This window comes from Anas acuta, chromosome 3 (genome assembly GCF_963932015.1).
Source record: "Anas acuta chromosome 3, bAnaAcu1.1, whole genome shotgun sequence".
Lineage (NCBI taxonomy): Eukaryota > Metazoa > Chordata > Aves > Anseriformes > Anatidae > Anas > Anas acuta.
Window position 1 is genome coordinate 11,658,982 of NC_088981.1, and position 18,060 is coordinate 11,677,041.

Here is an 18,060-nt window from a genome sequence, read left to right on the forward strand (position 1 = left end):
TTCAGCTATAAATGCTGACTCTTGTTGATATAACACACAAAGGTACTTCTCCTGCATTTCTTAGATGAAAACTTGTTTTCTTTTTTGGAATATGAGTTAATTAATGAGAAATATGCTACAGGTGAACTGTATATTCATTTACCAGAGGGAGAGATTCTGCCTGGTGCCTAGGCTCCACTTGTGTCTTAATGGACGTGGAATTTATGCAGCAGCAACCCAACTTGATCTTATTTCTGCAGCTCAAAGTGTTGATGTCAGTCCAGCCCCAGTATCGCTTCTCCTTACCTTAGTGTCATGCTACTTGGGGTGGTTGGCTGTATTTTTCTGGAAACACAACACAGACTTTAGACAGATGATAGAAGAACAAACATCCCTTGATTTTCGTATAAAGCAGTTGATCTCTGTTAGGGTTATTCACCACATTCTAGTTACAGGAAATATTTGGCCCCTTTGCACCTCCTGGGAATTCCTGAGAATCCAACCTTTTCTTTTTTTCTGTCTGCCTTTGCAGTGGGTCTTTGCTCACTCATAAAAGTGGCAAAAATTCCGATTCACATCTGATACTTACAGTTTAATTGGTGCAGTGCTATATTATAGACATAAATGTATGCTGAAAGACACACACTTGTCAACAGCCTCCCAGTTCATGCAAATGCTGATTGTACTCCTTCTTCACAGGGCTGCCTCATTTTAAGTGATGAGTTGAACCACACTTCCCTTGTTCTTGGTGCGAGGCTTTCAGGTGCTACTATTAGAATCTTCAAGCATAATAGTGAGTATTGAAGTTGGAAATGTTTAGAGACAGATGTTCACACCTTAAAGGCAAGAGTGCTTTCTTTCAATGCATGCTCTGCTTTCTGTTCCCAGATAATGCTTTTATCCAGGCACAAGAATTAACTGTTCAAGATGAAATGGTTTTCAGTGGGGGAGAAAATAATGGTATAAGATAATAATTGCCATTCTGCATGATCTGGGACATCAAGTTGGATCTTAATTTTTGAAATCTGGAGTCTTAACCTCCTTGTTGTCTTTTTGACATGCTAAGTGACTGTGTGTTGCCATAAATATTGTCACTATGTCACTACAGCAAAATAGTATGAACAAACTTACAGAAATTAACTCTGTGTTTCCTGCCTGTGTTTCTATCAGGTTCAGTGCAACCAGTTACATTAATGTAACATTTCTTTGAAACAGCTACCCTGAATTTTTTTTTTTTTTGGGGGGGGGGGATTATAGCAAAGATGTAGATGGTTACATTAAGAGCATCATCCAAATATTCTTTGAAGTATAATTTTAGTATAGAAATCACACTAACGTAATATATTACCTTTGCAATCGCATAATTATCTTCTAAAATACTCATGTTTTTATTTAGTTAATGCTGCTGTGGTCGCAGTCAGAGACATTGTGACTGGCTTTGATGACAAGAGCTGGTTCTTTTCCCTTAATCCCCATTGCAATTCCTCTTTGCATCCCTACTGCTGCCACCAGGCAGTGATTGCAACAGAGGTTAAGAAGCTAGAGAAGTGGTGAGGAATGAGAAAAGAGGTCTGATCACCTTTATTAATAACTAATATGGTCGCTTCTTGTTATTGTGTTGTGTTCAGCCCTGAGGTGAGCAAAAATGAATTATACATACACTGTAAAAGGCCTAAGGATCCCTTGGAATGAAAAGCACACTGTAATTATAATACAAGGCGTTGTTATAATTAATATCTATTCATAATTTGGGCAAGAAGCAATTCCTGAAGATCATATAAGAATTAATGATCATGTGTATCAGTATGTTTTTACAAAAGTAATTATTCATATATTAGCCCATAGCAAGCCCCAACTTGTTCCATTTCCACAAATTTAGATATGCTAGGCATGGTTGCTCTACCGGTCTTCTCTCAACTCTTCCTTAGTTTGTTTGGTACCTTATCCCATTCAAACTTATGTTTGCATTGCTCTTTGTGGGATGATCTATCACTAACCAAATCCAAATATTCTCAGCTTCTCCACCCATCTAGTGCCGCATGCAGCACAGCTGGCTTATGCTGCTTCCCACAGCATTTCAAAGAATGTTCCAGATTAAGGAGTGTATTTCTCTCAGCTGCTAGGCAAGCAGTGAAGACATCACTTTGGGCTGTCATTCTCACTTTAAGGAATTCAGTCTTTATCCATCCCTCAATATTTCACTCTTCTCCTAAGAAGCTGTTACCAACCAGCCTTTACTTGAGCTAATGCCAGATGAAAGCTGATGTTCTTTTGTGAATAATGAGTGACCCTAGAAATAATAGTTACTGGTCCAAAAAGCATCAAACCAGCACTGGAAAATTTAGACAGTCTTTTTGAGGGTCTCAGCAAACATCAGTGGAAGCCCAGTCAATATTGCTTCGGAAAAGGCCATTGTTTTCTAGATTAGAAATCTGATGTGCCACAGTCAGCCTTGTATGATATTTCTGAGTTAACACCTTATTTTTCAAAATGAAACTGTGAAAAGTTTTGCAAATACTGTTTGAAATTTGAGTGACACCTTTTTTCATCACAATTTTGTAGCCCGAGTCTTATCTGAAGTGGCGTTTAGAGAGCACTTCGTGTGAAGAAGCTTCACACATTCAGGATTTTTCTGTCAGCCCACTGTGAACCTTTCCATGTTTCCACAGTTAGAAAGTTTCTTACTCTCATTTATTTATTTATTTAATCATACCCATGAGTTATGCATCAAGAAATCATCCTTGTCCAAAACCAAGAAAACTTGGGAGCACCTAATGAAAGTGATTCAAGGTAATTTTAAATGGATTTAAAATGTGCTTCTTTAAATAGTAGCTAGTAAACTTGCAAAAGTTCCTGCTACAGAAGATTGTGGAAATGGACAGGAGTTTCAAAAGGGATTAGAAAAAATCACAACCAGAGATCCATACATGGATATTAAAAAATAAAAAAATCACCAGGGATGTCTTTCAACATCCCTAAAATGTCAGTTGAGATTAACGGAGGAAAATGAGGGAAAATGACCATACAAAGTGCCCAGGCTAAATAGATCTCTGGTTGCCACCATCAGAGATGGCGGCCACTGGGCCAGATGGACCTTGGAGTGTGGGATCCCCCTGGCACTTTGTGGAAGAGAAGCAGAACATCCTTCAGATATCCTTGATCACATCTGGAAGAACAAGTCAAGTCATACTATCTATTTTAGGTACAATTGTCACCTGTTATCATCAGCAAAGAAAAAACGTTGTTTTGTAGCTTTTAAAATTATATGCGGAAATACATTTATGAGCCTTTTGCCTCGGGGAAAATAGGATGTGTGTTGGGGGAGTAGAGCAGTGGAAATGATGATCTTGCAGGACTACCTTTGTGTAGGGTGCATAGTTGACACAAAATGAAACAGACAGTATCGTTCTCTATGGATGTGTCAGAGTAGTATAATGAAAGTCAGTAGAGCAAATAGACTGTAAGGGGATACATAGCCTAAACTACCATCTTATGTTGGGAGGGTTCTTTTCTTTTCAGTTAAATAGCTACTTGTTTGTTTTGTTATATCAGAGTTGTGTTGCTTGTGCTCCCAGATGATTATTCTCACTCATGGATATACAGGATATACACTGGTGTGCGAACACACGCCCAAAATGTCCAGCTATGTTAGTACTGTCATTGTCATGCTCACAAACAGGAATTAAGCCATTATCCATGTCATACTGCCTGATGAGAAAATGAGGTTCCTTATGCTGAATTGGCCCTGTGGATGAATAGAAAACTTTGTACCTTGAGTTATCACATGAAGAACTTTGATAAGCATTAATTTCAGCATCAGGTAGTCATGCATTTTGTCTTTTTAAAATCCTCCTCTGCATTCTCATAGAAAAGGTCAATACCCTCCACCTCCTCCTTTTGATGGAGAGGGGTTTGATGTGTGCCTTTTCATATAAGGAAATCAATGATCCTTTAAAGAGCTTGGCTCCTGGCATTAACTGCAGGATGTTACTGTGTCAAAGGCTTGGCTAGGGCCCTTTGTTGAGCGGTTGGAACAATTTTCCAGCAAGGCGCAGAAGAAAAGAGTAAATCTGAATCCAATCCCAAAGAGGATTAGGGCTTAATGTGCTTTTCTTTCTGGCTTGTAAGTACGGAGCCAAGTTGTCCGCTGGCATGAGTTGGCTCATCTCCTCTGGAGCTGTGCCAAGCCCCACACGCATGCCACTTGACCCAGTATTGCCCTGTGCTGCAGACAACAGAGAGGATGCCAGGCAGTACCACCGCTGGTGCCTGAGACACACTTTCTGTGCAAAAGAGTAAGCAACCAACCAAACAAAAAGTTTAAATCAGGCAGCAGATTATGAAGTTACCTTTTTGCTGTTAGAATGCAGCTTGAGTAAGCAGGATCTTTCCACGCTCCTTATTGCTTATATCAGCCTCTTTTGAAATGCTGTGTAATACCTTTGATAAGGCTGCCTCGAACATATTTACTTTGGCTCTGACTTCCTTAGTTGCGTATGTATAGAAGAGACACTGGGAGAAAGGTGAGGTGTGAATGCTTGTTGCAGTTATTATAAATGGTTATCAAAATGAGGAGGAATAATTATATAACGAGTTTGTAAAGCTGAACCAGCTGCTTCTGAATAGTGTGAAAAAACATGAACAGGTGTGTGCTGATAGCCTCCCTTTCTAACAAGCTTAACACTAAATCTCTCCCCTCCTTTTTTCCCCTTATAATAGTAAAATTATGTTCAAATAAATTATAGGAAATCACATTCTATTATAAAAAGTATTTCACAGAAAATAGAGCAAAAACTGCTATTTTAAATCTATTATTGCCACGTATTCATCTTTCAAAGGCTATTATGTAGGTGAGAAAGCTTTCAAACCTTAAGGTGAATAATAGAGCAAAAACAAGATGTGATCTGTAAATCTCTTTTTATTTGGACATAGGAATGTGCCTTGCATCCTGACTGCAGGTGAACAATCCCTTCCTTGTAAACAGACAGGAATTTACAGGCTTGGGTTGAGAGAAATGCACAGGCACATGCCTACAGGTCATCCAGGAGAGAGAAATTTAGGAGAATACCCCAATCCAATAACTGAGAAGTACTGAACATCCCCTTCCTATGGGCTCTCACTAGCAGTATTTCTAGTCTTCACCCTGCTGGAGTCAAGTTGGGCCTGATTTGCACCAGGATCTGTCCCTGTAGGTGGGGACAGCACGGTAGCACAATGCTCAGGAAGAGTCCCCCAGCCATGTGAGGCCATTTGGTGACTCCCAGCTTTCCCGTTTCCTGAAGGCAGTCGTAGCAAAGACTTAAATCTCCCCTCCACCGTCTCCATGGCATTTGGGCAGTAAGAAGGCCCTTCTAAAATTTCTGCTCTACATCAGCTAGCCTTTTGCCAGTCTCATTGAATATCACAGGTTGTGCTGCCAGTGGAATGAATTGAGGTAGAGAGGCAATCTTGGGGTCACCTGCCACATCACTAGGATGTTTGTTGCTTAAAAATAAACACTCTTCTATCCATTTTCTTTTCCTTTCTATTAATTCCCAACATTCTTCTGTAGAAATAATACTTTTAGAACATTTTTTTAACCCAGTAGCTGGAGCTTTAAGTCTGATTAGGTTTAAGATGGAATTGATTGGGTTAATTGATAGGAGTTATAGGTGCATTTCCAGACAGGTAGACTAAGAAGGTTTGTATCAGGCCTCGTTTCCTGGGCAGCGATTTGTTTAGGAAGCTGGAAAAGAGCTGCATTTCTATCCTTGAAGTGAAACTGTGCCAGCAGCATAGCCCAATGGCCAGTGTGCAGTGTGAGGAGGACAGGAGGCGAAGACATCTCCCCACCTCTGTGGCAGTAGTGGCCTGGCCTTGGTTAGGTGTGTGCCAGAAGGATGTTATCCCTACCAGACTTGTGCTCTGGAGAGCCTCTCCCATCCTTCCCAAGTGACCCACGTGGATGTCCCTTCAGTTATGTGGGGTCTATGATCATGGGTGCTTTTGTCTTCTGGCCCTGGGAAAGATTGACATACTGCCTGTTCTTTTTGTATTTCAAAGACAGTCTTTTATTTTATGTCACATATTTTAAAGCACTTTTTCAGAACCCCTGACCTTTTTCTTGGATAAATATTTGCCAAAATCTCTTAACCTTTCCAATAAAACTTGAAAAGCAAAACCAAGCAGCTAACCATTAATCAGCTCGTGATTTTTATCAAGGGTTTTCTGTTGCAGCAATTCTGTGCCTTGTACTAGCATCAGGTGAGAGCATATCTTTGCTCATTCAGTGGACAAATGAGGGTGTTCCTGACTAACTACATCCAGGTGAATTCTGTTCGTATGAGCTTGTATGAGGACATGCTGTACGAGACTTAGGATTTGTTTGTTCTTTCTAGTTCAACTGCATTTTTGCCTTATAGCATCAAGCAGCTAAATTGCAGTCACATTTTCAGGGTTAGATTTGCAATTGCTTGAGCAACCTGTGAGAATGTCGTGACTACTCACAGAAATCAGGCCACGGGGGAAAAGAAAATTCCAGTTCTCTTCATTGCAAAGGCACTTCAACGTGCAATCAGAGTAAGTGATACTGTGAGGAATGCAGGCAATTGCAAGGCACAACCGAGCACCCTGGGTAGATGAAAATCTGACCTCAAATCTGGCGCTTGAATCCACATCTGAAAAGTGAGGATTGCGGTGGTACATTCCTACCTCCTCCTCATGGACCTTGCAGGAGTGTTGTGAAAATAGTGAGGGTTTTTGGGGGTTCTCACAGCTCAGGTGTTTGAGGACAGCTGTGTGTCATGCAGGCATGAGCTGTTCAGGTTTCCATACAAAATGGTTCCTGCTTGGACAACAGGTGAATTTGTTATTCCATATCTGGCATTTCTTGGTCCACTCAGTCAAACTAAACTTTGTGTGTGCCACAAGGATGCCTTAGAGAAAGCACAGCTGTCTGGAGTTGTAATTAACACTGAAAGGGTAGCAGAAGGCCCTCATGTTCCAGTGCAAATATATTCTCTAGCTAAAAAATAAAAAAGGGGGTGGGGGGATACAGTTACATGCCTTTAAGCAAGTAAACAAATAAAGTGGAGAGAAAACAACAGGGATAAATTAATAAGTAAAAATTAGTCAAAAATCTGTATTAGTAAAATAAATAAATAAGCTTAGAGTGGCTTCATATGAGACAGGTCCTTTTGTGTGTGTGTGTTTTTTTTTGTTTTTTTTTTTGTTTTTTCCTTTGGAGGTGTAATTGGTCCTTGAATTTCAGAAGGGAGGGCTCTGTTCCTGCTATTACAGAGCAGGATGAAAGGCACATTACCCACTAAGGTTTTGTCCTGTTTGAAGCCTCTGGCCACTATCAGAGACAAGATTATTGCGCTAGATAGATCGACCACAGTCTAATCCAGTTTGACATGTATTTCCCTGTGACACATACAGACGCTGCCACAGAGAGAAGACTGGTATATCCTGCTCCTAGTGTGCTGTGTCTGCATTTGCCCTCTCTGACTTGAGAAAGCCATGTCTGACCTGCCACATGTGAGCACGAATTTTTCCTGAGCGAGTGCTCTTTGCTTACACCCAGCTGTGTATTTCTTGGAGTTAAGAAGGGGGATCTAAGACTATTACTGTGGCTGCAGTAACTACCACTTCCCTATACCACCCCCAACCATTCCAAACAAAAATAATCCCAGCTGTGATTTCAGGCAAATGACTCCAAGGGCACTCTTTCTGTTCAGAGCTGTGCCAGTAGTCAGAGACTTTTCAAAATCTAGTTTTCACTAGAATGAAAATTGAAAATTTCACTTTTACAGTCCCAGAGGTAGGTGATGTTTAGCTCAGTGAAAGCCTTGCAATGGTTTCCCTTTGCTCTAGGGATTTGGAAGGAGGGACAGCATCAGAGCTAGGCAGTCGGGTCACTGATGAGAGGACAGTGACCAGGAAAGGTATCAGTGGGGAGAGAGCAAGAGAGGAGAGGCAGGAGCTGCAGCAGGGGGGAGCTGGTTGTGTGGGAGACTGGGAAGGGGCAGGTAGCCACAGTGTCTGCATAAAGAACTTGCACAAGAGTGCAAAATGTGAGAAACTGACAACGAGAGTGGCAAGTGCAATAGGAAGGAAAGGAGAATGCGATAAGGGTAGTGGGAGCCTTTTTATCCTAATTAAAAAGGATTCGGCTGACATCACACAGGAGGTGTTCAGCCCACGCAGAGGAATGGTGATGATGTCCCCAGCATTGTAATGTGGAGCTGAGGGGTGGAGACGCCGTGTCTACCTGTGAGGAGGAGGCACATCGTGCCTGGGAGAAGGCAGGGGCCTGTGCAGGAGCCTGGAGTCCCACCTGCACTGGAGGCAGCATGACACACAGCCCGCCCAGGTCCAGGCTCGCCTTGACCCACTGGCAGTTTGTGGTGTTATTTCTGCTGAAGTAACTCTGAAAGATCCCAAACAAGGGTTGTGCAAGTCTCTATTAAATTCTAAAAACCGCAGTGATCCACAGCCCCTGCTTAGGAAACCTTATCCTCTAAATCCAAACACTATTTCAAAGGGATAAGGTGGAAACTGAGGCAAAGGATAAGTTTGGTTGTGCTTTGAGTAATTAACTAAGTGAAATTCCTACCACCACCTCCTAGGCCTGGTGAACGGTCATTAGCCTCTACCACTGAAAAGCCTGGGCTAGTGATGGTCAAATGAGGAAGGACAGTTATTTTTCCCATAACTGGTTATTCGAGATGGACTCGTGCAACATCTCCCTCCCCCAGTTGAACCATATTTAATGGCCAAATAATTTGGTAGTGCAACCCCAGATGACTTTCTTCTATTTCCTGAAACTGAGTATACCCCACAGTATACCCCACTGTCTGGAAAGTCCAAGTGCACAGAAAGCAACTTTACTTTGTCTGAATAACAGAAGCTGCCTTCTGGAGGGCAGATTCAAGGCAATAGATATTTTTTCTCCTTTCAATTTCCCGTTTCCAAATGAAATGCTACAAGCATAGAGTATAAGGTTCAGTAAAATTCATTTGCACCTAAGAAAATTAATGTGTTGGCTGTTAAAGGCTTAAGAAAGGCCCCCTACATGTTTTTCAGAATGAGACATCAAAAGCAGAGTGAGATAGCCCTGATCCTGAAAGCAGACATGTCCTTAACTTCAGCAGGACTGTCATGGGTAAAGTCAGGCAAGCTCCTGCCTTGGAGAGGTTCTTTTATATCTGCAGTCCTGCATTGTACACTCATTGGGACAGAGGAGCGATTTACATTCATGGACTTTTTCAAATAGCTCTTAAAAAAAAAAAAAAATGATATGCGTTTCATAAGCCTCTCCTCTTTCTTTCTGTGGGCTTATGTGAAAACTGAATTTCCAAGCTGTGATTTCAGCTTAGAGGTTGGGTAAGCTGACTTTCCCCAAATCTGGACTGACAAGTAGACAGAATACAGAATTGAAGCACCCTGCATGATTCAGAGGGGAGTTTCAAAAGTCTCAAAGGAATTTAGATGACAAAGACAATTACATTCAGGAGAGAAATTTGATGCTAAAATTTGTGCCTAAATTTGAGTTCAAGACTGAATATCTTATTTCATTTTTGTAACCCATGAACTTTCTGTCATTCTGTGGAGTCCTTTAATTCTCAGAACCGAAAAGGATTTCTGAATATTATCTACCCAGAAGAGAAGGTGAGCAGCTCTCTTTCACAAAACGTGCTCAGTGTGGTTATAAATTCCCTTTTTAAAGCACCAAAGAATTTTTATTTCCTTTATTGCCATCTAGTGGAAACTGTGCTGTCTGCATTCCATTATTCATAAAAGTGTTTCCATCTGGGAACCCATCCAGTTGTGCAGGTGATTGCACAGTGGAAATAAGGGCTTATCATGTATGTATTGTGCTTTGCAAGTTAAAGCAAGGGCTTGCTAGGTCAAGAGATCACACTGTAAAGTGCAGAGTGGCACGGATGTTTCTGAGAAATGCACCTTTCACTGAGACCAGGACCTCAGCAAACATCAAGGTACCAAAGCTTAAGGGTTCAGGACATATCTAGCCATCTCTCAGCTCTCAGGTTATTCGTGGTGATGGACAGGTACTGTGCAAACTGCCTGGTTCCAGTCAGGTGGAAACCAAGCTCTAGGTCAACACTAATATAACTAAGGCGTCTTTGCTTCAGCTGGGAGAACTCTATTTTAAAGATTAGCTTTGTATAATTTTAGGTAACAGTAACTATGTTAAGATGTGTTGCTGAAAAACTGGGTTCATATCAGGAAAAAATGCCATTCATTTTCCGAACCAAAACTTTGAGCTGATCTCCAGCACTCCTTGGTGTAGTGTGAGTCTCTGTAAGGTGTTCTTTGAAAATGTTTTGAAATGTCAGTTCAGATTCCTGAAAAGTAGCATTGTAATTCATTCTGGAGAGAGTTCGTCCATGTGCAGACACCAGAACACTGATTTCACCTCTGCACTGAGAGTCACATTTTGATCTGACTCTTGTGCCTGTGGTTGTTTTTTTTCTGTGTTTTTGAAAACTTCAGTGGCTTTCCTGTTAGCATTTTATTAGCTTATCTGCAATCAGACCTTGAGAAAGCAGCTAAATTTCTAACATTGCTCCAGGCCTCCTTATATCAAGGTCTTGCCAGTTCCAAGCATTCTGGCACCTAATTAGCGTATCCATGTTGTGTACTTGTACCCACTTTTCTCTCCCTTTCTCATCAACGTTTTTTTCATTGGCTTTTCTTCCTGAGAAGGACAGGATTTTTCTTGCTGCTATGCTGATGTACTGCATGCATCCTGATTCAAGCTTTTGCTGAAGCAGTGCATGTGATTCACGAGCCCTTGGTGATGCGGGAAAGCAACCGAATACTCCCTATTCAAAAGCTTTGTGATATGATGAGTATCAGCAACCTGTACAGAGAATTGCTGCAATTAGTCTCAGTGCTTAAGCAAAGTGGTTAAATTTTGTCTTTAAATAAAAATGCGTGCCAAGAATTTTCAGAAATTTCCCAGAAGGGGTGCATAACTGAAAGCGTTTTGTAACTCTACTTATCACAAGATTGCATTCAGGCAAATAAAATCAATTATTGGTCTTGCCTGCCAGCAAAGGAATTTTATCTTCAGAATAACTTTTTTTTATGTGATTTTTTTTTTCTGTAGTAGTAACTGGTAGAAAAACCAAAAATTTAATTTGAAAAATCTTTGTTAATATTCTCCTTTTACTTATTTTTAAATAAAGATATGCAAAGTCTCGAGAAGTTACTGAGAGATGCAATAATATATGGCCAGCCTCGAAGCCGCAGAGCATGGAGAAAAATTATCATCCTCGTGGAGGGCATTTACAGGTATGTGTGTTTTAGAAACATCAGTACTCTTTATCATTTCTGAGGACAGAATGATGTATTGATCATTGACTTAGGTATCTGAAAGAAATCTGAAATGAATGGAGTTTACAATAACATCCTCGGTAATCTTATAAAGCTGTTAATTTTCATTCAGTTAGTACCCTGTGGCATTACTCACTTCAGTTAGGTCCTCTGTGGTGTTCTGAATGTTGATTTAGTAAAATCACTGTGGAGCAGGCTATTATGTACTGTGAGAGCAAGATAGATCATCAGCTGGTGTATGTTGCCACAGATGTGGTAAAATTCATGGAGCTGCAGTGGGTGAGGAGTTTTGCAAAGTTGAGTTTTCCAGAGTTATGTGTTACGCACTAGCAGATCAAAAGACAACGGTGTCATTCCTAGTTAAGTTCTTTCTGCATGCCCAGTTCTTACCCAGCTGTTGGAAATTAAAACCTCAAACACTGGCCAAGTGATACCAGCACCTTTCCATTTATCAGTGCTGGATCTAAGGGACTCAAACTTTAACAGGAAAAACAGTAACAAGAGTGACTTTCAAGGAATTATATAGTGGTATTCATTTAGACCTCGGTCCCTGGAGGAATTTGAATGAAAGAAGATGTCTTTGAGAATCCATCAGGTAACATCATTATCAGTGATATGATGTAATTAAAGAGCTTCCTAGTCAGTTTGCTCCAGTTCACTAGTGGTGCATCTTGCACCCAGCCAGAGGGACAAACCATCGCTGGAGTTGGGCAGCGGAGCAGAGGCACCAGCCAAGCTCACTACCTTGGGCTTCATCCTGGCAACTGCTCAAGTCAGAATTCAGATGCTGGAGAGGTGGCATGGGGCCGATGGACAGCACGGAGAGGGGGCCACTGGAGTCTTCAGAGGCTGGGTAAGGAGCTGGACAGCAGGAACACAGGGAGAGCTGGAGATTTTGAAGAAGAGGGATGGGCTGAAGAAGCAGGGATCTAGGCAAGGCTACAGCAAGGATGATGAGAGAGGGTGAGTAGAAGGTTTAGGAGTTTTAGAGTGAGGTTTAGGAGTAGCACCTCTAGCACTAGAGAGAAGGGAGGCAAGACCAATCATTCACAGGATATGACATGGTTTATGAAAGGAACCTTAAACTTTATATGCAGAGATTATTTCATGTGTTGCTGAAATATAGTCGCTGCAGAGAGACAGTCACACCATTCTATTGAGAAGTGGTAGTGCAGTTTAGCAGCTTAGTCTTTTTCAGAAGATCTCTTTTACAATCTCGTTTCATCACAACTTCATAGTCATCGGCGCTTTCTTTTTACCTAACATTTTCCATCTGCAAAGAGAACAAATCAGTCCTTATCTAAACACCTGTCACTCAGAGCTGAAACAGGTCAGCTGATCCAAAGCAGGCTGAACGTCCCCTTTCAACCAGAATAAACAGAGCAAAACTGCAAATAAACATAGCTTGGTACTACTAAAAGAAAGCTCAGATTTAAGGACTTTGATCATACAGAAATTAAGTGGACCACCAACATTTTACTGACAAATATTGCCATCAGTTACATGGCCTGCAGAAAATGCTCCAGCTGCTGAGCTTTGTTCACTTTTAAATCCTTTGCTCTGGATATTGACCACTAGGGAGACAGACAGTAGATTGGTAACCACAGAGGCATAGATCCATTTAAGCAGTGGGCCAAACCCACTGTCTGATAGCTGCAATACTTGCAGCTGTCTTTCCAGATGTATGTTTGGTATAGAGCATTGTTTTGCTTTTCTTTTTGCAGTTGATTTTCAAAGATTTCCTTCTCAAAAGTTTGCACATCCATCTGTTAGGATGTGAAATAAAAACATGTTAAACCTCAGACAACCACACCAAAAAGGAATTTTTATTTTAGAGAGGAATTGGTAGTGGTACATAACGGTTCATAAGTTACTGCTTTTCAATGGGATTTGACAATCAAATTACTTACATTTTATTTCCTTTAGAGTCTCAGCCCTACTATGTCACTTCCTTCTGATTGCCAGAGAAATATCAGACACACAGGGAATCAGATATTATACTTCTTTGTTTCTACTTCATTTATATCACACTCACCCCTAAAAAGCTGAACAGCGTTAAGACCACTCACGTCCTAAGCATCAATATTTGTGAAAGGCATAAAGTAAATAAATAAATAAACCTACAAAGTTCAGCTCTCTAATGTCACTGGAACAAGCCCCAACAGTAGCTAGGTTGGTTGGTTAGTTGTTTTCTTAGTCTAAGCAGATCAGAAATTGAAGATTGTGGTTTGGTTGCAAAGAAAATCTGCCTTGACTTGAGGGAGAATACCTCCACACCCCACTGTGCCGTGTCCCTGCCATCACTGCCAACCCAAGATACAGGCAGCTGATCTGTCCTTACAGCACAGCTGGGAACAGATTCACCAGCCATGTAGTCTAAGTAGTTTAATAACATTTCACATGCAAAACAAAAAGCTGGAGAAAGACACATTAGAAGTGCTCTTACTTTTTTTGTGTACATGTTCTGTCCTTTCTTGGCCCATGATTTTTGAAAGACTAAAACTTTCCAACCCCAATATTGGCTAATGTTAATTCTCTTGCAAATTTGCCAGATCAACATTCATCTAAAGGTGTTAAGAGGAGGCAGACTTTTGTTAATGTATTCTTCTTAAAACAGTCAATATTGCCTTTTTTTTTTTTTTTCCTTCCCTCCCAAGGACTTAGAGAAGTTTTGCTCTGGGAACAACTAATACAGAATTTAAATAACTTGGTCAGAGCCATTCTCCAAGTTAAAATACCTTGACTTGCAAGTTTGGCTTGGCAAATGTTTACAGAAATGCCTTTTCCAGAGATGCAAAAGAAATGCTAAGCTTTCCTATTTTAAATAAATACTGTTAAATGGGACACCATAGTCGTCGTATGGTGAAGTTGATGGTACGGAAAAAAATTTGCCTTCTGTTTGCATTAGGGGTATGTTAAAGTGTTTACTCTGCTCATACGCCTGGAGTTACCAGCTGGCAAAATTTGAAAAGGGTCGTTGTTAGCCAACATGAGCATTTCTGGAAATCAGACTTGCGTTTGAAACCATAAGCCACAGATTTTGCTTGGTTACAACCAAAGGCAGAATTGGCCCCTTGACTTGGGAAGCACCCAAGCTACATGTCAAATAAATAGCAATAAGTATATGATTGTTTGCTTTTTAATGTCTCTAGCATCTTAAAAAGAAAAAAAATCATCAGAAGTAGATGTAACTACTAGTGAAAGCTAGTTCTTAACTTGGCCTAGCCTAGGAGCAAATATATTTTGTTTTCCTTCCAAACAGAGAGACCATCCAGCCATCAATCTTCAGTCCAAAAAGCATGAACAAGTTTTGGCAGTGTCCAGGGCATAAATTAAAGTGACTTGCGAAATCATATTTCTATTATTTAAATATCCAGCTAATGTTTTTCTTGGCTTCTACTATTTCCAGTTCAGGATTAATCAGTTACTATGTTCTTACACGGTTTGTGGTAGACTTCTGCTCTCTTGCACACATATTTACCTAGGAGTCAGATAGGCTAAGGATGAGGGCAGGAGTTACGAGGCACTAGAAACTGATCGAAACAGATTTTTTCCCCTGCTTTTAATTTAATTTGGGTATATTTCTATGTTTCCTTCCAGCTCAGAAAATAGCTCTCTGATCAATTGGATATTATCCAGTGCCTTTTCATGTGCACTAGAAGTTCCTGGGGATTCAGTGCCAATACCATAAGAAATTTATCAGGGTTATTTTTTATTTCCTGGGATCAGATGACAGGACTTCAGAAAAGAATGGGGTAACATTTAATGCCTTTGGCCAGGGACCAGCATTAAAGGTTAACATTTCTATCATTTCAGTGTATGGGGTTGTATATGAGGGCAGTGTTAGAGGGTTTCCTTAAACTATTGCTCTAAACTACAAAATGGAGATTGTAGCGTGAATATCCAATGTTTATATGAGAAAAAAATCCCTAAAGTAAATATTAAAATGCAGTGCATATATTTTGGGAGCAATAGGTCAGGAAAGAAAGAGATTTTCCCAAATGCAAACTAGCCTGATAGTAAACAGACAAGTTGTCAAATGTTGAAAGGACAGGGATACTGTAGGGCAGGTTTAGGGAAGTTGAGTGATGCACTTATGAAGATGATAGGTTGAATATTGGTAAATCACTTTTTCTGACAGAAAAAAAAAAAAAAAAAAAACTGCCAGTATAGCAAGTCTGTATTCCAGGAGAGGTGACCAGCACAAAAAATACACACCTCCTGTGTCTCAACGCACCTGCCTCTAGAATTCATCAGCTGCATCAGGAAGGATCTCAGGTTTGTTGGGATTGAACCAAGCCTCAAAACTAATTGATTCCCCAAATTTTGGGTTAGCTCCTCATGTCTGGAAGTAGATTCAAAATGAATGCATACTTAAGCAAGCTCTTCTGCCACCCTCTGAGCAAGGGAGATGAGGGTCAGCTGCAATCTAGAAGCTGTATATCCCTGCAGCCAAGCTAATAATTTTTACTGTGAGACAGGATGTAATACCACATAATGCTTATGTCTGGCCTGGGCAGAGCCAGCTTACGTTCATCTGCATACAGCTCTTTAGACGTGCACTGTGTGCCTGAGCAGATCTGGAAACAGATCAATAGCTTTGTAAAAGTGACGCAGTCAGACTGAGACAGAGAGATTACAGTTCACTTCTGGTTCTCTGGTTTAAACTCAGTTGACAGCAATATTTACTGAAGGATTCAGTAAACTTTCCATTTGAGCTACCCAAGGGGATATACGAAGTGAGTTTTATCTTGGAGCAATTCTAAACAGAAGGATGTTCGTATCACAAGCCATCTCCCAGGGTCAAATGGCCAAGAATCAAAGAGTTGGGTAGGCACAGAAACAGCTTTCATCTCTGTCATGAGGAGGATGGAGGCCGATTCAAATGGCAGCACAGAAAATGTACCTGAAGCCAGCAGGGCTTTACCTATTCCAAGGATGTTTCAAAGCCATGTTAGGATCTCTATCAATTATTGCAACATTTGTGTCAGCAGGCATCTTTAAAAAGCACTAACTCATCACTGAAAATGGCAAATGTGCAATGTTTGCATAAGATCTGTATTTTTAATTTACCATTAGTGCTCTTTTTGAAGTTAAATGCTTTATCTCCCACCTGAATCTCCATGAGCCAGTGTGCTGTGATGCCTATGTAAATGTGGGAAAACTGTTATTCTCTGTTGAGCTGGTCTCCCCAGCTGTTGCTGGAAGGCGCAGGGTGGGATGCCTGTTCGTTTTCTGCAGAGGAGCTCCTTGGCCCCACACTTGCTCTCTGACCACTCAGCCAGCCTACGAGCTGACCAGGTGGCCAGAAGCTGCGCTCCCTAGCACGCAGGATGCTGCATGCCCCAGCACAGCCAGTGGCTTGGTATAATTTTTAGCTGACTAATGGTTTGACTCTGGGTTATGTGAGGACTGCGGGCTCTGACCTTGTACTCATTAGGAAAATAGCTGTGGTGGTTCAAGTTCCTTCTCCCCAAGCTGTCAAGTGCCGCTTGGCTGCTGGAGGGCTCTGTCCCCAGCACAGGGTGACAGGAGGGAAAGCTCAGTCCTTGGAGCTTGCAGCACAAGCCTGTCCACCCTTTGCTGCAAGCAACAGTGGTGTTGATACACACACCCATAGCTGCCTCTTCTAGGGCTAGGCAAGACAGGCATCACCTGATGGCCAAAAATGTGCATCCAGGTGCACGCAGGCAGGCTCTCTGAGCCTGAACACCACAGGCAACCTGTGTCCCTGGCTGCTCCCCAGTGCTGGTCTTTCAGACTCATGCAGGCTTGCCGATGGGCGGGGAACAAATACCTCCTTCAAAACCAGTTTGTTTCCAAGCTTACTCAGGAGACCAAAGGATGAAAAGGAGGGCAAAAACTGTCAGTAATGTCCCAAGTGTCCAGAGCCCCTCCTGCCCCTTTCTTGCTGCACAGTGCAGCTTGAGTGTAAGGAAAAGAATCAGTGAAAGCCACTGGTCCAGGATCAAAAAAACTGCTAAGAAATTATCCTGATGACACTGCTCTTTTTTCATTTGCCACTTGGGAACAAATTTGACATTTCTGCCTATCTGAAGCTCCTGTAGCACATGCAGTTGAATACGCTTTAGGTAGTAGCCACAGAGCACTGGTTTTCCTGGCACACGGTGCATTCACTTTGCGTTTGATAGGAAGTACTTAGCATTTAAAGACCTGCTCGCTAGAGCTAGTGAAGAGAACATGTTTAACTCATTATGAAATGAATGCTGAGTGCAGCAGAGCGTATCCAAGCGTAGCCTTAGTCATCTCACAAAGGTTTTCAAGACATAATAGTCTTCACAGCAATACTATTGATACTTCATCTTTATAGGATTAGAGTGCATTTCTTATGTCTCCCAGGGCTTTCATTTTGCTGTACAGCTCCTCTGTGCCTTCTAACTTACTGATGTCATTACCAACAGCACAAAAGATTTATCATCTTTTCTTATTTCTAGAACTCTCTACACACCATTAGTACACATTTAGAATATTTCAATTTCCTGCATGGCTGTAAGAATATAAATAGAAAAAGAATGGAAACTTGATTTTCCTTTGGAGTGCTAGGCAGCAGGCTGCATTTCCCTTTTTTTTTTTTTTAAAAAAAAAGAAAAAAAAAAAAAACACAAAAAACTATCAGGAGCAGCAATTGTCAAGAGTAGGTTTGAGCTACCTTTTCTAATCCCTGATTCTCTCCACTCTAAAGACTGGGGTGCTTTGAGTTATGGCACCGTCTGTGCA

The 18,060-nt window shown here is 41.2% G+C and overlaps 1 protein-coding gene across 8 annotated transcripts in view; it reads left to right on the plus strand.

The window, feature by feature from the left end:
- SPTLC3 (serine palmitoyltransferase long chain base subunit 3) overlaps window positions 1–18,060 on the plus strand; it is an 89,450-nt gene that overhangs the window by 50,714 nt on the left and 20,676 nt on the right. For 6 of the 8 annotated variants that reach the window (XM_068675696.1, XM_068675694.1, XM_068675695.1 and 3 more), the window contains 3 exons: window positions 679–772; window positions 11,175–11,280; window positions 12,004–12,285. In XM_068675696.1, coding sequence (XP_068531797.1) covers window positions 679–772; window positions 11,175–11,280; window positions 12,004–12,285 — 482 coding nt within the window. The remainder of the gene's footprint in view (window positions 1–678; window positions 773–11,174; window positions 11,281–12,003; window positions 12,286–18,060) is intronic. The other 2 variants (XM_068675700.1, XM_068675701.1) reach the window with 1 other exon arrangement.